This window comes from Anguilla anguilla, chromosome 1 (assembly GCF_013347855.1).
Source record: "Anguilla anguilla isolate fAngAng1 chromosome 1, fAngAng1.pri, whole genome shotgun sequence".
Classification (NCBI taxonomy): domain Eukaryota; kingdom Metazoa; phylum Chordata; class Actinopteri; order Anguilliformes; family Anguillidae; genus Anguilla; species Anguilla anguilla.
Window position 1 is genome coordinate 85,957,273 of NC_049201.1, and position 15,131 is coordinate 85,972,403.

At 45.1% G+C, this 15,131-nt stretch overlaps 1 protein-coding gene and 3 non-coding genes across 5 annotated transcripts; 1 reads left to right on the top strand and 3 right to left on the bottom strand.

The window, feature by feature from the left end:
* Nucleotides 1-510: 510 nt before the first annotated feature.
* trnad-guc lies at nt 511-582 on the bottom strand. The gene has a single exon. It is a non-coding gene; the product is annotated as a tRNA-Asp (tRNA).
* A 3,763-nt stretch (nt 583-4,345) lies between these two features.
* On the bottom strand, nt 4,346-4,417 carry trnad-guc. The gene has a single exon. It is a non-coding gene; the product is annotated as a tRNA-Asp (tRNA).
* Nucleotides 4,418-5,695: 1,278 nt separating this feature from the next.
* trnad-guc lies at nt 5,696-5,767 on the bottom strand. Its single transcript has one exon. It is a non-coding gene; the product is annotated as a tRNA-Asp (tRNA).
* Nucleotides 5,768-5,839: 72 nt separating this feature from the next.
* hmgcl (3-hydroxy-3-methylglutaryl-CoA lyase) lies at nt 5,840-14,912 on the top strand. Of its 2 annotated transcripts, none has more exons than XM_035381450.1 (9): nt 5,840-5,994; nt 8,716-8,799; nt 9,412-9,519; nt 9,937-10,032; nt 10,808-10,956; nt 11,938-12,001; nt 12,172-12,360; nt 13,023-13,148; nt 13,959-14,912. In XM_035381450.1, the coding sequence occupies exons 1-9, from the start codon at nt 5,974-5,976 to the stop codon at nt 14,058-14,060; spliced, it is 939 nt and encodes a 312-aa protein (XP_035237341.1). In that variant the 5' UTR covers nt 5,840-5,973; the 3' UTR covers nt 14,061-14,912. The 2 variants fall into 2 exon arrangements, with proteins under 2 accessions (XP_035237341.1, XP_035237334.1); XM_035381443.1 differs by lacking the exon at nt 5,840-5,994 and adding an exon at nt 6,772-6,917.
* The last annotated feature ends 219 nt before the right edge of the window (nt 14,913-15,131 follow it).

The window sequence follows — 15,131 nt, forward strand, 5'->3', positions numbered from 1 at the left end:
AAGTTGCACGGCAACATTGCAACAATGTTTTCAGTAAATCCAAATGTGAAAGAGCTTGTGATGGATTCAGCAGTGTTGTTAAAATGCAGCCATACCTTGAATCTATTATGTACAAAATATGCCATTTCCTAATTGTCTAAAAAGACTATAAGAGTAAGAAAGGTCAGTGCTAACCCAGTGACTGCATTAGTGAGTGTCTGCACAAACTGTCTCACGGTTTCCTCTCGTAGTATGTGCACATTCATACTTAATCAATTGAGCTGAACACAGCTAAAAGAAAGACAGTAAGACTCTGTCTTAGTCACCTTGGCAGTGGTTTTCTCCAGTAACACTTATTTGGCCCTTTCCTGGCTCTGTCATCAGTGGTAGTAGCCACAATTCCCACTGTAGGGAATTGCAGTTTTGTATAATATTGATAGTGATTCATACACTGCTGGGTTTGAGTTTAATTTTCTTGTCAAGGACCTTCAAGTTATTTCACAATGGGTGGAGATAAAAAGAAAAGAAGGCCTCCCCGTCGGGGAATCGAACCCCGGTCTTCCGCGTGACAGGCGGAGATACTGTCCACTATACTAACGAGGAACAACCATACTCCTTTCATCTCAGGCAGCATTAAGATAGGTATACTCCAGTATACTCTCTCAGTCGTTACTTATTCTGATTTAGATTTACGTACATTCTGTGATTCCCAGCTACATTTTTCAATCTGCAGCAGGGATGGAAAACAAGCAGAAATTGGACAGTGCTGCTTACAGGCTGAAGCTCTAATGTTTGGGTCTGAAATAGACAGACAGCAGATGAGACGAGACAGAGGAAATAAGGCAGTGAGAAATGTCAAAAATATCCTCAGTTGCACTCCGGAACTTACACTGAAAATGTACACTAAAACAAATCACACACTGAAATCGTACACTAAAACAAATCACACACTGAAATCGTACACTAAAACAAATCACACACTGAAATCGTACACTAAAACAAATCACACACTGGAATCGTACACTAAAACAAATCACACACTGAAAACATACACTAAAACAAATCACACACTGGAAACGTACACTAAAACAAATCACACACTGGAAATGTACGCTAAAACAAATCACACACTGAGAACATACACTAAAACAAATCACACAATGAAAGCGTACACCAAAACAAATCACACACCGAAAGAAAAGAAGGATGTGTAGTGGATATATCCCTCCGCGATAACAATGGGTGAAGAGAATAAAAGAAAAGAAGGCCTCCCCGTCGGGGAATCGGACCCGTGGATAGTTAAGCTTAACTTCCCTTAACTTTTCCCGTTCATTCTCAACGGTAGTTCTTAACACTACGGATGTAATATGTTTTCGGCCGCACGTTGATTTCGCGGCGCTGTTCCGTCCCGGATGAAGGAACGACATTTCCGTCTCTGCCCTTAACTTTCCCCATTCATACTCAAAGGTAGTTCTTAACGTTGCGGGTGTAATATACTTTTGGCCACACGCTGCCGTGGCGCTGTTCCGTCCTGAATGAATGAATGACGCCGTATAAACAAAATAAATTCAAATATTAAATACACGCGAGGCGTTTTGCGGTTATTTTGTGGTACCTACGATTCGGTAAGTCTTAATAATTTTATTACAAACAGGTTCCTATTTTATATTGATGTCATCGAGGTATTCTGTCTTTATTTCAGCTGAAAGATCAGTAGTTTCATTTTTCCGATTTGACTTCATTATTGGTTTTCACGTCCCGTTTGTTGGCTTGTCCGTACATAACAACACAGTGAGAGTATTGCAGATAAATGGGACATGTGTATATGTGCACGTGTGTGTCTCAATACATCAGCTATTATTAACATGGCCCTGCATTCATATTAGGGTTTAGTTTACAATATGTTTCATTTCCCCCTCACTATATTATTGCTGGTATCATCATCGTTATTGGTATTGCCCCCTTTACATGTGCCTTGTGTAACACGTCACGGTCTAGACATACATCTTTTAAATTATTATTACTTATTACACTATTGCTGTCAAGGCAATAAGTAATGCCATCTCTAATTGTTCATTGTCAGTACTGTCATCTTAACAAACGCTTTCCTATCTAAATGTTTCTATACTCACCATCATTATTATTATTATTATTATTAGTCAGTTTAACTATTCAATATAGAACAGGACACAGTACACATATTGCTGCCTCCGCCTTCAGACAATACAGAATGTGTGTAATGCAATTCATATTAACTAACCCTCCCACCCTATCCCCTGGATTGACAGCACACAAAAAAGGGAGATCAGTGGAAAATCATTATAATAACAATAATAATTTTCATGTTGAGAATTTGATAATACTGGGTGATAGAGCTACACAAGGTTGTGTATCAAAATGGCAAAACATAAGGTCAAGGGCATAAAGAACCTACCATTTATATAGCATCATGATGTACAGTTCCCATGAAAATATAAACCTTCCCCAAATTTTACTGTCCAGGTCTCTGTTTTAGGGTTAATGTTATTTCATTATAGCAAGAATTCTTTGGTCATCAATTCTTTGGTCATCAAAGCTTAAGGTTTGGCCTATGTCTCTGACTGTTTTTTCATATATCCCAGCCTCATAATGGCTTCCTTCCATTGGCATACCTTATAATTGTACTGAAGAAGCAATTGAACACACCTGACTAATCAGAAACACATGTGAAACCATTTGTCCTGAACATTATGGCACCCTGAAAATATGTACGTACATCCCCAATTCTAAAAAAGTCGAGACGGTTAATGAAATGCAAATAAAACAGAAAGCAGTAATTTTTAAATTTGCTTTGACTTGAAAAATATTGCCCAAATTTAATAAGCGTTATTAAAAGAAATGGTGATGTTACACAGTGGTAAACACTCGACTGTCCCAACTTTTTTGGAGCGTGTTGCAGTCAACAGATTTGAAATGAGTGTATATTTTCAAAAAACAATTAGATTCACAAGGTAAAACGTCAAATAATGTGCTGTTTTAGTGTTTTAAATATAGTACAGGGTGAATAAAATGTACAATATTTAACATTATCACTCCTTTTTGTTTTTATTAGCATTTTCCATACTGTCTCGGCTTTTTTGGAATTGGGGTTGTATGTATGTATAGAGAGTGCTGTCATTTCTACAGGGTGAAATCAAAATGTATTAAAATAACCTTTCATAAGAGCTGAGAGCTGATAGCTGCACTTTAACCACATGTGAATTGTTTGATTACAAATCTAAAATTATGAAGTACAGAACCAAGTAAAGAAAATACGGCTTTGTCCCTAACGTTATGGAGCTCACTGTATATAAAAATATAATTTCTGCTTCAGAAGTGGCCCATGAAGTACTCGGCAAAAGCAGACCAATGCCAGTACTTCTCTTAACACCCAAGCTCCGAGGAGCTTCAGGAGACCCAGCAGCCGCGGCAGCATGTGACTGCAGGGAGTCCAAGTTGTCTGTGCCAGTTGTCACCTTGCAGCCTTGGTAAATACACCTGCTCCAGTCCCAGCCCCAATCCCATTTCATGCTTGTGCATATCAACCCTGCTAATACTGTTGTGAACGAAAATACAAATATAGCTTTACATTTATACTTGGCTGTTGTTGTGTTTATATGTTTATTAAGAATTGTAATATGTAATGTTGTAATCCTATTTGTACTGTTGCAATAATTGATCTGATGTAAATACTTTGATAACTTTATATGTATTGATTTGGCAGAAAAGATTTCCTGATCCTCTCCATAATAAAATGGATAAAATAAAATTATATCTGCAGCAGGGGCTGGAAAACAGGCAGAAATTGGACAGTGCTGCTTACAGGCTGAAGCTGTAATGTTTGGGTCTGAAATAGACAGACAGCAGATGAGACGAGACAGAGGAAATAAGGCAGTGAGAAATGTCAAAAATATCCTCAGTTGCACTCCGGAACTTACACTGAAAATGTACACTAAAACAAATCACACACTGAAATCGTACACTAAAACAAATCACACACTGGAATTAGTACACTAAAACAAATCACACACTGGAAATGTACACTAAAACAAATCACACACTGAGAACATACACTAAAACAAATCACACACTGAAATCGTACACTAAAACAAATCACACACTGAGAACATACACTAAAACAAATCACACAATGAAATCGTACACTAAAACAAATCACACACTGGAAATGTACACTAAAACAAATCACACACTGAGAACATACACTAAAACAAATCACACAATGAAAGCGTACATCAAAACAAATCACACACCGAAAGAAAAGAAGGATGTATAGTGGATATATCCCTCCGCGATAACAATGGGTGAAGAGAATAAAAGAAAAGAAGGTCTCCCCGTCGGGGAATCGAACCCCGGTCTTCCGCGTGACAGGCGGAGATACTGTCCACTATACTAACGAGGAACAACCATACTCCCCTCACCTTGGGCAGCATTAAGATAGGTATACTCCAGTATACTCTCTACGTCGTCACTTATTCTGATTTAGATTTAAGCACATTCTGTGATTCCCAGCCCCATTTATATCTGCAGCAGGGGCTGGAAAACAGGCAGAAATTGGACAATGCTGCATACAGGCTGAAGCTGTAATGTTTGGGTCTGAAACAGGCAGACAGCAGATGAGACAAGACAGAGGAATAAGGCAGTGAGAAATGTCCTCAGTCACACACCGAAACTTACACTGAAAACGTACACTAAAACAAATCACAACTGAAGACGCACACTAAAACAAATCATCAAATCACACACTGAAAACGTAGACTAAAACAAATCACAACTGAGAACATACACTAAAACAAATCACACACTGGAAACGTACAATAAAACAAATCACACACTGAAAACGTACACTAAAACAAATCATCAAATCACACTCTGAAAACGTAGACTAAAACAAATCACAACTGAGAACATACACTAAAACAAATCACACACTGGAAACGTACAATAAAACAAATCACACACTGAAAACATACACTAAAACAAATCATCAAATCACACACTGAAAACATACACTAAAACAAATCATCAAATCACACTCTGAAAACGTAGACTAAAACAAATCACACACTGGAAACGTACAATAAAACAAATCACACACTGAAAACGTACACTAAAACAAATCATCAAATCACACTCTGAGAACGTAGACTAAAACAAATCACAACTGAGAACATACACAAAAACAAATCACACACTGGAAAAAATATCAAAAACTTCAGAAAATTATGTGTCCCATTAAGTTGCTTGAAAGAGCTGCTTGAGATGGAGAGAGTAGGTGTTCATGGGGAATGATGAGTGTCAGTTATTTCAGTGAAGAAATGCACCTTTAAGACCTATTTGTATTAAAGCATGCACTGGAAAATATTCCCTAATATCGAGAAGTTGAGTATAGGCTATTGTTAATTTTTTTGTTTCACTTATGAGGTAGGCTACAGCAGGCTAATATGTAGGGCCTCACATTGTTTGGGAGGAGTTGAGTGGGGAGGTGGGGAGGTGAGCCACTCTCAACCACGCACATACAATCCTGATGTTTTTTTCAATACGGATATTATGCCTGATTTTAAATGTGTGCTATTATAGTTATTGACAATACTTTGAATATATATTTGGTGGATGTGTAGTGGATATATCCCTCCGCGATAACAATGGGTGAAGAGAATAAAAGAAAAGAAAAGAAGGCCTCCCCGTCGGGGAATCGAACCCCGGTCTTCCGCGTGACAGGCGGAGATACTGTCCACTATACTAACGAGGACGAACGCGGGGAGTATAGATTACGTCACTGTTTTCAAACATCTCTAGGAAACATCCATTCTGGATTTCATTGCCGCGTTTTCCAACTGTGCGCACAACCCTGGAAACCGGACACAGTGGGGAAGTTTTCGCCAAACGAACATTTTCTTTTCGATATGTTATTGCCTTGCAGGATAAATATTCATCTGGCATGATGGTTTCAGGAGAATGGGAGCAATTTGTACGCAGGTAAGTGTACCGGCGAGTTGGCCAGATACAATAGATGGGCTGTAGCCGGTCTGTATGATGGCTACGTTCAGCCATTTAGCTCGATTGACTCGAATAATTAGTTTGCTGTTCGCTTGCCGTCTTCAGCTAGCAAGCGTTAGTTAGTTCACCCTCCAACATCCTAATATTCTAATATTAATAGTTCTCTATCTGTAACGTTATTTCATAAATAACACTAGTCTATCACTCTTACTTTATAGGTAGCAGGCACATAGCAAAATATAGTTGATAGGAAGACGACAGCGATGGATCTATAGCTATAATTATGTAATAATTATAATATGTAGTCTGACTGCCAATTCAGAATTGGTATGAAGACGTCGCCGGCCAACTAGCTAGTCCATTTTTTAATGATGGACAGGATGGAGTAAAAAAATTAGTCTGTATAAACATTTAAGGGCGCATCGTGGATCCAGCTAGCTGTCAAATTATGTAACATTATTATATTCTACAGAAATCTCTCCTGTTCAATGTGTAGCCTACTCAAAGTTGCTCATTTTAGTGGGAGCGGGGCTGTTGAAGCTTACCGAACTACGCTGAGTTAGGGTTAGGGTAACATTATCCACTCATTTTAAAAGTTAACTGTTAAAATTAACTGTCGCCACCCATCATATTTTTCAAGAATCACCCTAAAATACTCCAAATACCGAAAGGATTACCCAGTGATGTTTGACTGCACGTTTAGGCAGGCGTACTTTGATTGGTTAATTCAACCTTTCAACGAAGACGCATGAAGCATGACGCACGACGCACAGCGTTTTTATCACGGAGTACTTCTGAACATGGCGACGTTAGTGATGCGATTGAATAGGGGTGTTTTCTTGGCTTTGGCGTTTAGTCCTCGAAACATCGCCTGGAGATCATCAACCTCGGCAGCGAGAGCTGTGAGTTAGCCAGTGTGTTAGCGGTGCTTTTAAAATTGGCCTGCGTCTCTATCTGCGTGTTAGGGACGCGTGGTTTTTGGAAGGACATTACAAGCTAGCTGGCTAGCTGCAGTCCAGCTAACTTCCTGCTGATTTATGTATCTGGATGCTACCTTGCTTGGAACAAGCCTGCATAGACTAACCTGATTTGGTTTAAATACCCATTAGTCTTTATAGGTGGAAAACGGACTGCGGCTCTATATTTTGAAACATAATGACATAGACATGTAAAACTGTATTGTGAAATAACGCGTCTGTTTCACAATGAGCGCTGTATTACCATTGTTTGCACGCAGTTGGTTAGTTTAGAGATCTTAAAAAGATGAGTTAAGTTTAAAGGGAAGAGAGGTGACGCTGATTGGAATGTGGTTAGTAATTTGTAAACAGTATCCATGGGAACCGCAGTGTGGGTGTCTTTTAAGGACATATTTAGGTGTATTTGGGCAAAAAATGGGGGTAGGGAATTTTATGTCTTCTGTTAATATGTAACCTGATGAAAAGGAAATAAACCTGTAGCGCCCCTGTCGGGGAATCAAACCCTATCCCAGCCTGACAGGCGGGGATACTCACCACTATACTAACGAGGACGAGCTTGAATAATATAGATGACCTCATTGTTTTGAAACTCCACGCAGGGTGTAGATAACTAAATTTAAGACACAGTAGGCCATCCTGTTGGTCTTTTGTGTCAACGGAATCACTTACTGTGATTATATTTTTGAAAATGCACTCCAGAATGTGCCACTATATTTGTGGGATGATGCCGCGTTTAATCTGACTGTATTTCACGCCTTTTTGCTGAACTGCTAATCTGTTTTCTTTACCCATGCTGACCTGTGACTGAGATTACATGTTAAGACCTGTGTCTGCACTGAGAACGTCATTCTAGACGCATGTAGGAAGATAAATCTCACGACAAAGATCGGCGACGAGCCGGATTTGGACTGTACTTGCTAACTGCAGCCCGGAGGTGTGGCGCCCGTTAGAGAGGTTGGACAGAATAATGGGAACACCTCACAGCGTACGGATATCGAGTATCTAATACGGTGTGAGGCAGCCCTTTGCCTTCAGCACAGCTTCAGTCCTCCTTGGAATTCTGGAGTTGGGAATTCTGACCTGTGTAGCGGGATACCGGACCGTTCTTCGGGAAGGACCGCCTCCGGTTCTTTGCGGGATGAAGGAGTTTGAAATCTACTTTGCATTCTGTGCTCCAGGACATTCCATGAAGGTTAAACGATGTTTCGATCTGGTGATTGTGGGGGCCGTGGAAGGCGTTTGACTTCGCCCTGTTGTTCTGGAAGGGGCTCTTCAGTTTGTTTGGCAGTGTGTATGGCGGTGTTTTCTTATCTTGGAAGAAGGGGACGTGTGGGAACAGTGTTTACATTGTAAGGTGCACCGGGCATTGCAAAAGGGCTTGGTACTGCTTGGCTATTATACGACCATGCGGTGCAGTCATCGGACCCAGTGCTACTGCTGCCCTTGTAACTGTCATTTAGTTGGTCCCTTTTCATATGGTGTTTCTGTCATTTCCTGACAGCTGCATGTTTGTGTGTGAGTGATTGTGCTTGTGCTTGTGCGTTTGTGTTTCTACGTGTATGTGTGTCTTTGGTGTGTGTGTGTGTGTGTGTTTGTGTGTGTGTGTGAGTGATTGTGCTTGTGCGTTTGTGTTTCTGCGTGTATGTGTGTGTGTGTGTGAGTGAGAGAGTGAGTTTCTGCATGGGTGTCGAGGTCTCGATGCTCATGTTGGTGTCTTTGGCAGGTGGGCGTGTCCTCAGTGAAGCCTCTACCTGATAGGGTGAAAATCGTGGAGGTGGGGCCGAGGGATGGCCTGCAGAATGAGAAGGTGAGGAGAGACGTAAGATGTGGAACTGGATTTAGAATGTTGAGGATCTGAACTCCATTTTATTCACCTCCTTTCTCACTCTGCATTCCCAACTGAATCTGTTACACAGTACTGTAGCCGTAAGGTTAACTGCTTCTAAATGGGCACTAGGGCTGCTTCCTAATTGAACAATCATGGTGAGTTAAAGGTGATGTTTACGCATGAAGCTTTATTTGATTGAAAGAGAGCCCTTGTGGAGATTTATCTGATGCCCACAGAGTTTAAATATATCTAACTTGTACTATTCTATCTCTTTGTTTGATTGTATGTCTCACTATATAATCTTGTATGTATTGTATGTATTTTATGTTCGGACCCCAGGAAGATTAGCTGCACACTGTATATTGCTAATGGGGATCCTAAATAAATGAATGAATGAATGAATGAATGAATGAATGCCCTGTTTTAGCTTAGCATAGAGCTTAAATCCCTGTCCTGTTTTAGCTTAGCATAGATCTTAAATCCCTGTCCTGTTTTAGCTTAGCATAGAGCTGAAATCCCTGCCCTGTTTAGCTTAGCATGTTTATTTCATTAAGGTGCGGTTGTCATGGTCACTGCTGTTGCCTCTTTCAGACCATCGTCCCGGCGGAAGTAAAGATACGGCTGATCGACATGCTTTCAGAAGCGGGACTTCCTGTCATCGAGGCAACGAGCTTTGTCTCTCCAAAGTGGGTACCTCAGGTGAGAACCCCCACCCCAGGATTTAATCAGCAATCCCACACTATAATCCCACACTGTAATCCCACACTGTAATCCCACACCGTAATCCCACACTATAATCCCACACTGTAATGCCACACTGTAATCCCACACTGTAATGCCACACTGTAATCCCACACCGTAATCCCACACTATAATCCCACACTGTAATCCCACACTATAATCCCACACTGTAATCCCACACTAATCCCACACCATAATCCCACACTGTAATCCCACACTATAATCCCACACTGTAATCCCAGACTAGGAAAATTTAAACCTGATTATTAAAAAAGGGTGTTGGAGCATAATAAAGGTTTCTGTGTGAATGAGCTCTGGCTCATTTTCATGCGGCTCTGCAGGTAAGGCTGTGGTTGTCTTTCTGTTGATTGACAGATGGCAGACCAGGTGGAGGTGATGCAGGGCATACACAGACGGCCGGGAGTGATCTACCCTGTCCTCACGCCAAACCTGCAGGGCTTCCAGGCCGCGGTGAGTGACCCCACGCGTGCGTCTGTGAATGTGCGTCTGAGAGTGTGGGTCTGTGTGTGTGAGTCTGTGAGTGTGTGTCTGTGAGTGGGTCTGTGAGTGTGCATCTGTGAGTGGGACTGTGAGTGTGCATCTGTGAGTGCGGGTTTGTGAGTGTGGGTCTGAGTGTGGGTGTGTGAGTGTACGTCTGTGAATGTGCGTCTGAGAGTGTGGGTCTGTGAGTGTAAATCTGTGAGTGCGGGTTTGTGAGTATGGGTCTGAGTGTGGGTGTGTGAGTGTATGTCTGTGAGTGTGGGTCTGTGTGTTTGAGTCTGTGAGTGTGTGTCTGTGAGTGGGTCTGTGAGTGCATCTGTGAGTGTGCATCTGTGAGTGCGGGTTTGTGAGTATGGGTCTGAGTGTGGGTGTGTGAGTGTATGTCTGTGAGTGTGCGTCTGAGAGTGTGGGTCTGTGAGTGTCCATCTGTGAGTGTACATCTGTGAGTGCGGGTTTGTGAGTATGGGTCTGAGTGTGGGTGTGTGAGTGTAGGTCTGTGTGTGTGAGTCTGTGAGTGTGCGTCTGTGAGCGTTTCTCTTCTGTAGCTGTGCAGAGCACTCAGCCCTGGTCAGTGAGTCTGCAGCAGCTGCACATTAAGTGGTACTCCTCTGCGCAGACTGTGCAGCTGAGCTCTTTCTCCCCGCCCCTCCCCTCCTCTCTCTCTCCCCTCCCCTCCCCTCCCCTCTCCTCTCCTCTCCTCTCCTCTCCTCTCTTCTCCTCCCCACCCCTCCCTTCCCCTCCCCAGGTGAAGGCCGGTGCAGGTGAGGTGGCCATATTTGGCGCTGCCTCTGAGCTCTTCAGTAAGAAGAACATTAACTGCTCCGTGGAGGAGAGCCTGCAGCGCTTTGAGGAGGTCACCAGGGCGGCGAAAGAGGCCGGTGTACCTGTGCGAGGGTGAGGGGGAAGGGGCTGGCTCAGTCTGGGGGGTGGGAGGGGCTGGCTCAGTCTGGGGGGTGGGAGGGGCTAGCTCAGTCTGGGGGGGTGGGAGGGGCTAGCTCAGTCTGGGGGGTGGGAGGGGCTGGCTCAGTCTGGGGGGTGGGAGGGGCTAGCTCAGTCTGGGGAGTGGGAGGGCTGGCTCAGTCTGGGGGGTTGGAGGGGCTGGCTCAGTCTGGGGGGTGGGAGGGGCTAGCTCAGTCTGGGGGATGGGAGAGGCTGGCTCAGTCTGGGGCGGTGGGAGGGGCTGGCTCAGTCTGGGGGGTGGGAGGGGCTGGCTCAGTCTGGGGGGGTGGGAGAGGCTGGCTCAGTCTGGGGGGTGGGAGGGGCTAGCTCAGTCTGGGGGGTGGGAGGGGCTAGCTCAGTCTGGGGAGGTGGGAGGGGCTGGCTCAGTCTGGGGGGTGGGAGGGGCTGGCTCAGTCTGGGGGGTGGGAGGGGCTAGCTCAGTCTGGGAAGTGGGAGGGGCTGGCTCAGTCTGGGGGGTGGGAGGGGCTAGCTCAGTCTGGGGGGTGGGAGGGGCTAGCTCAGTCTGGGGGGTGGGAGGGGCTGGCTCAGTCTGGGGGGTGGGAGGGGCTAGCTGTGAGGATGTGGGAGGGGCTAGCTCAGTCTGGGGGGTGGGAGGGGCTAGCTGTGAGGATGTGGGAGGGGAGGGGCTGGCTCAGTCTGGGGGGTGGGAGGGGCTAGCTGTGAGGATGTGGGAGGGGCTAGCTCAGTCTGGGGGAGTGGGAGGGCCTGGCTCAGTCTGGGGGAGTGGGAGGGGCTTTTGTCACTTGATTTGTCACTTCTGGGGCATATAACCACAATTTGAATCCAGTTGGCCGGACCTTTAAAAATATACCCCTCCTGTTTTATTCCTGAGGAAGCATGTTTGTTAGCATGTTTGGTAGAATATTTTTTAGCATATTCCTGAGCATATTTGGTGTGTTGACTTCCTTCTCACAGGTATGTTTCCTGTGTGCTGGGGTGCCCTTATGAAGGACAGGTATCCCCGGAAAAGGTGGCTCAGGTGTGTTTCTCTGTAAATAAAATAAAACAGTCAAATGGCGGACGTGCAGCTTGCTTTGCAGGTGGCACTGAGGTGTAAAACCCTTTAAAAAGGGGCTGTTAAAATTGCATTATATCGGAAATACACACAAGCAAAAATGTGTTAGAAGTGCTGCCCACTGCTGCCCCCAGGTGGCGAAGCGGCTGTACTCCATGGGTTGCTATGAGATCTCCCTTGGCGACACCATCGGCGTGGGAACCCCGGGGAGCATGTGCCGGATGCTGGAGGCGGTGAGCCGGGAGGTGCCGGTCCACGCCCTGGCTGTGCACTGCCACGACACCTACGGACAGGCGCTCGCCAACATCCTGGTCGCCCTGCAGGTGGGTAACCACGGCAACCGCCTCCGCGGCTCTGCTGCACTGGGAGTACTGTGTGTGTGTGTGTGTGTGTGTGTGTGTGTGTGTGTGTATTAAAAATGTACTCTGTTGATGATGGGTGTGTGTGTGTGTGTGTATTAAAGGTATACTCTGTTGCAGGTGTGTGTGTGTATTAAAGCTGTGCTCTGTTGCAGATGGGGGTGTGTGTGTGCGTATTAAAGCTGTACTCTGTTGCAGATGTGTGTGTGTGTGTGTATTAAAGCTGTGCTCTGTTGCAGATGGGGGTGTGTGTGTGCGTATTAAAGCTGTGCTCTGTTGCAGGTGTGTGTGTGGGTATTAAAGCTGTGCTCTGTTGCAGATGGGGGTGTGTGTGTGCGTATTAAAGCTGTACTCTGTTGCAGATGTGTGTGTGTGTGTGTATTAAAGCTGTGCTCTGTTGCAGGTGGGGGTGTGTGTGTGTGTGTGTGTGTGTGTGTATTAAAGCTGTGCTCTGTTGCAGATGGGGGTGTGTGTGTGTGTGTGTGTGTGTGTATTAAAGCTGTGCTCTGTTGCAGATGGGGGTGTGTGTATTAAAGCTGTGCTCTGTTGCAGGTGTGTGTGTGTGTATTAAAGCTGTGCTCTGTTGCAGGTGTGTGTGTGTGTATTAAAGCTGTGCTCTGTTGCAGATGGGGGTGTGTGTGGTGGACTCCTCCGTCGCTGGGTTGGGGGGGTGTCCGTACGCTCAGGGGGCATCGGGGAACGTGGCCACAGAGGATGTGGTGTACATGCTACACGGCCTGGGGATACACACCGTGAGTCCCGCTGCACGCTACACGCTACACGCTGCACACTACACGCTACACGCTACACGCTACACACTACACGCTACATGCTACACGCTGCACACTACACGCTACACGCTGCACACTACACGCTACACGCTGCACACTACACGCTGCACACTACACACTACACGCTGCACACTACACGCTGCACGCTACACGCTGCACACTACACGCTACACGCTACACACTACACGCTGCACACTACACGCTACACACTACATGCTGCACACTACACGCTGCACACTACCCGCTACACGCTACACACTACCCGCTACACGCTGCACGCTACACGCTACACACTACACGCTGCACACTACACGCTGCACGCTACACGCTGCACACTACACGCTGCACGCTGCACGCCACTGCCTCTCCACCTCCCTCCCTACTGCATGCACCATCCCTCCATCCCGCCATCTTTCTCTCTCTCTCTACACCAACCACTCCCTTTTCTTCTCTCTTCTGTCCTACCCTTGTCTCACTCTCCATCTTTCTCTCTTTCACCGTCTCTCACCTTCTCTCTCTCCTCCACCACCCTATCTGCCCCCTCCCTCTCTCTCTCTCCCTCTATGCCATGTCTACAGCAGCAGTAAGTCATTTTTTACTAACTGACTGTTACCATTTCATTATGCCTTCTCTTTCTCACTCTCTCTCTCCACCCCTCTCCCTCACCCCCTCTCTCTTCCCCCCTCTCTTGCTCCTCCCCCCTCTCCCCCCCCCCCCTCTCCCCCCCTCTCTCTCCCACCCCCCCCCCCCCCCTCTCTCTCTCTCTCTCAGGGGGTAGACCTGGCTAAGCTGATGGACGCTGGAGCGTTTATCTGTCAGACACTGAACCGGAGGACCAGCTCTAAGGTGGCCCAAGCATCCTGCAAACTCTGAGCAGCCAGCAGGGGGGCGCTGTTTCCTGGCCCTTAGGCCTTTTTACACTCAACATTGCACTTGGGGCATGCAGCTGAAGATATTATTGTATTTCCTATCAAGATACTGTGACCCCCTAGAGATTTGGTTATGGCTGGTGTCATATTTATTTACAACTGAGCATTAATCAGAAGTCATGCAGGTCTGGATTGTGTTTTGACTGATTGTGGCTGAATCCCTAACCATTCTGAATCATTAAGAGCATATTGCGGCAGATTTAGAGACCGAGTGAAAGACTCTGCAACTGCAGATGAATATTCACCAGTCAGGACCTGGCCTTGAATGTTCAGTGTTAAAACAGTAGAAATGGTGTGAAATGAAGTGTGTGTGTTGTCCTGGAAGTGGAGTTGGAACACCCCAATGGAAACGGTGCCTTAGATTCATCATCTCTTACACTGGGTTTGAACTCTGACCTCTTGCACAGGTCATTTTTATAATAATTAAAAGGGTTTGTGGTCTCTCTCAGTCATATGTGTGAGTGTGGCGGTGCCGCCACTGTGATTATGGGGCATTCTTAATAATTCTTAATTTTTCTTCAAATCTCAAGTTTTTGTCCATCTTGCAAGATGAAAGAATCATGCATAAGACGTTGTAATTAAAGAAGAAACCAGCGTCATCCCGTATTTTTAATAGACATAAGAAAGGTATTTCATGTATTACATACTTTATAATGTATGTATGTTTAAACTGATCTATGGAGCGTTCTTCTGGATCTGCGGAGGCATTGTCGCCCCTGCGCTGTTGTATTAAGTTTGTCCGCTCAAACAGTGTGGCCCGGTACAACCACTAGGCTATGGCGAGGTTAAATACATTACATTACATTACAGGCATTTGGCAGACGCTCTTATCCAGAGCGACGTACAACAAAGTGTATAACCATAACCAGGAACAAGTATGACGAAACCCCTAGAGAGAAGTACCGGTCCAAGTACAGGGAACAACCGCATAGTTCAACTTGGACCCTGGTGGTTAAACTGATTAACACTAACAACGAGAACGGCAACAACGCAATCTATGGAAAAATAAAAATAA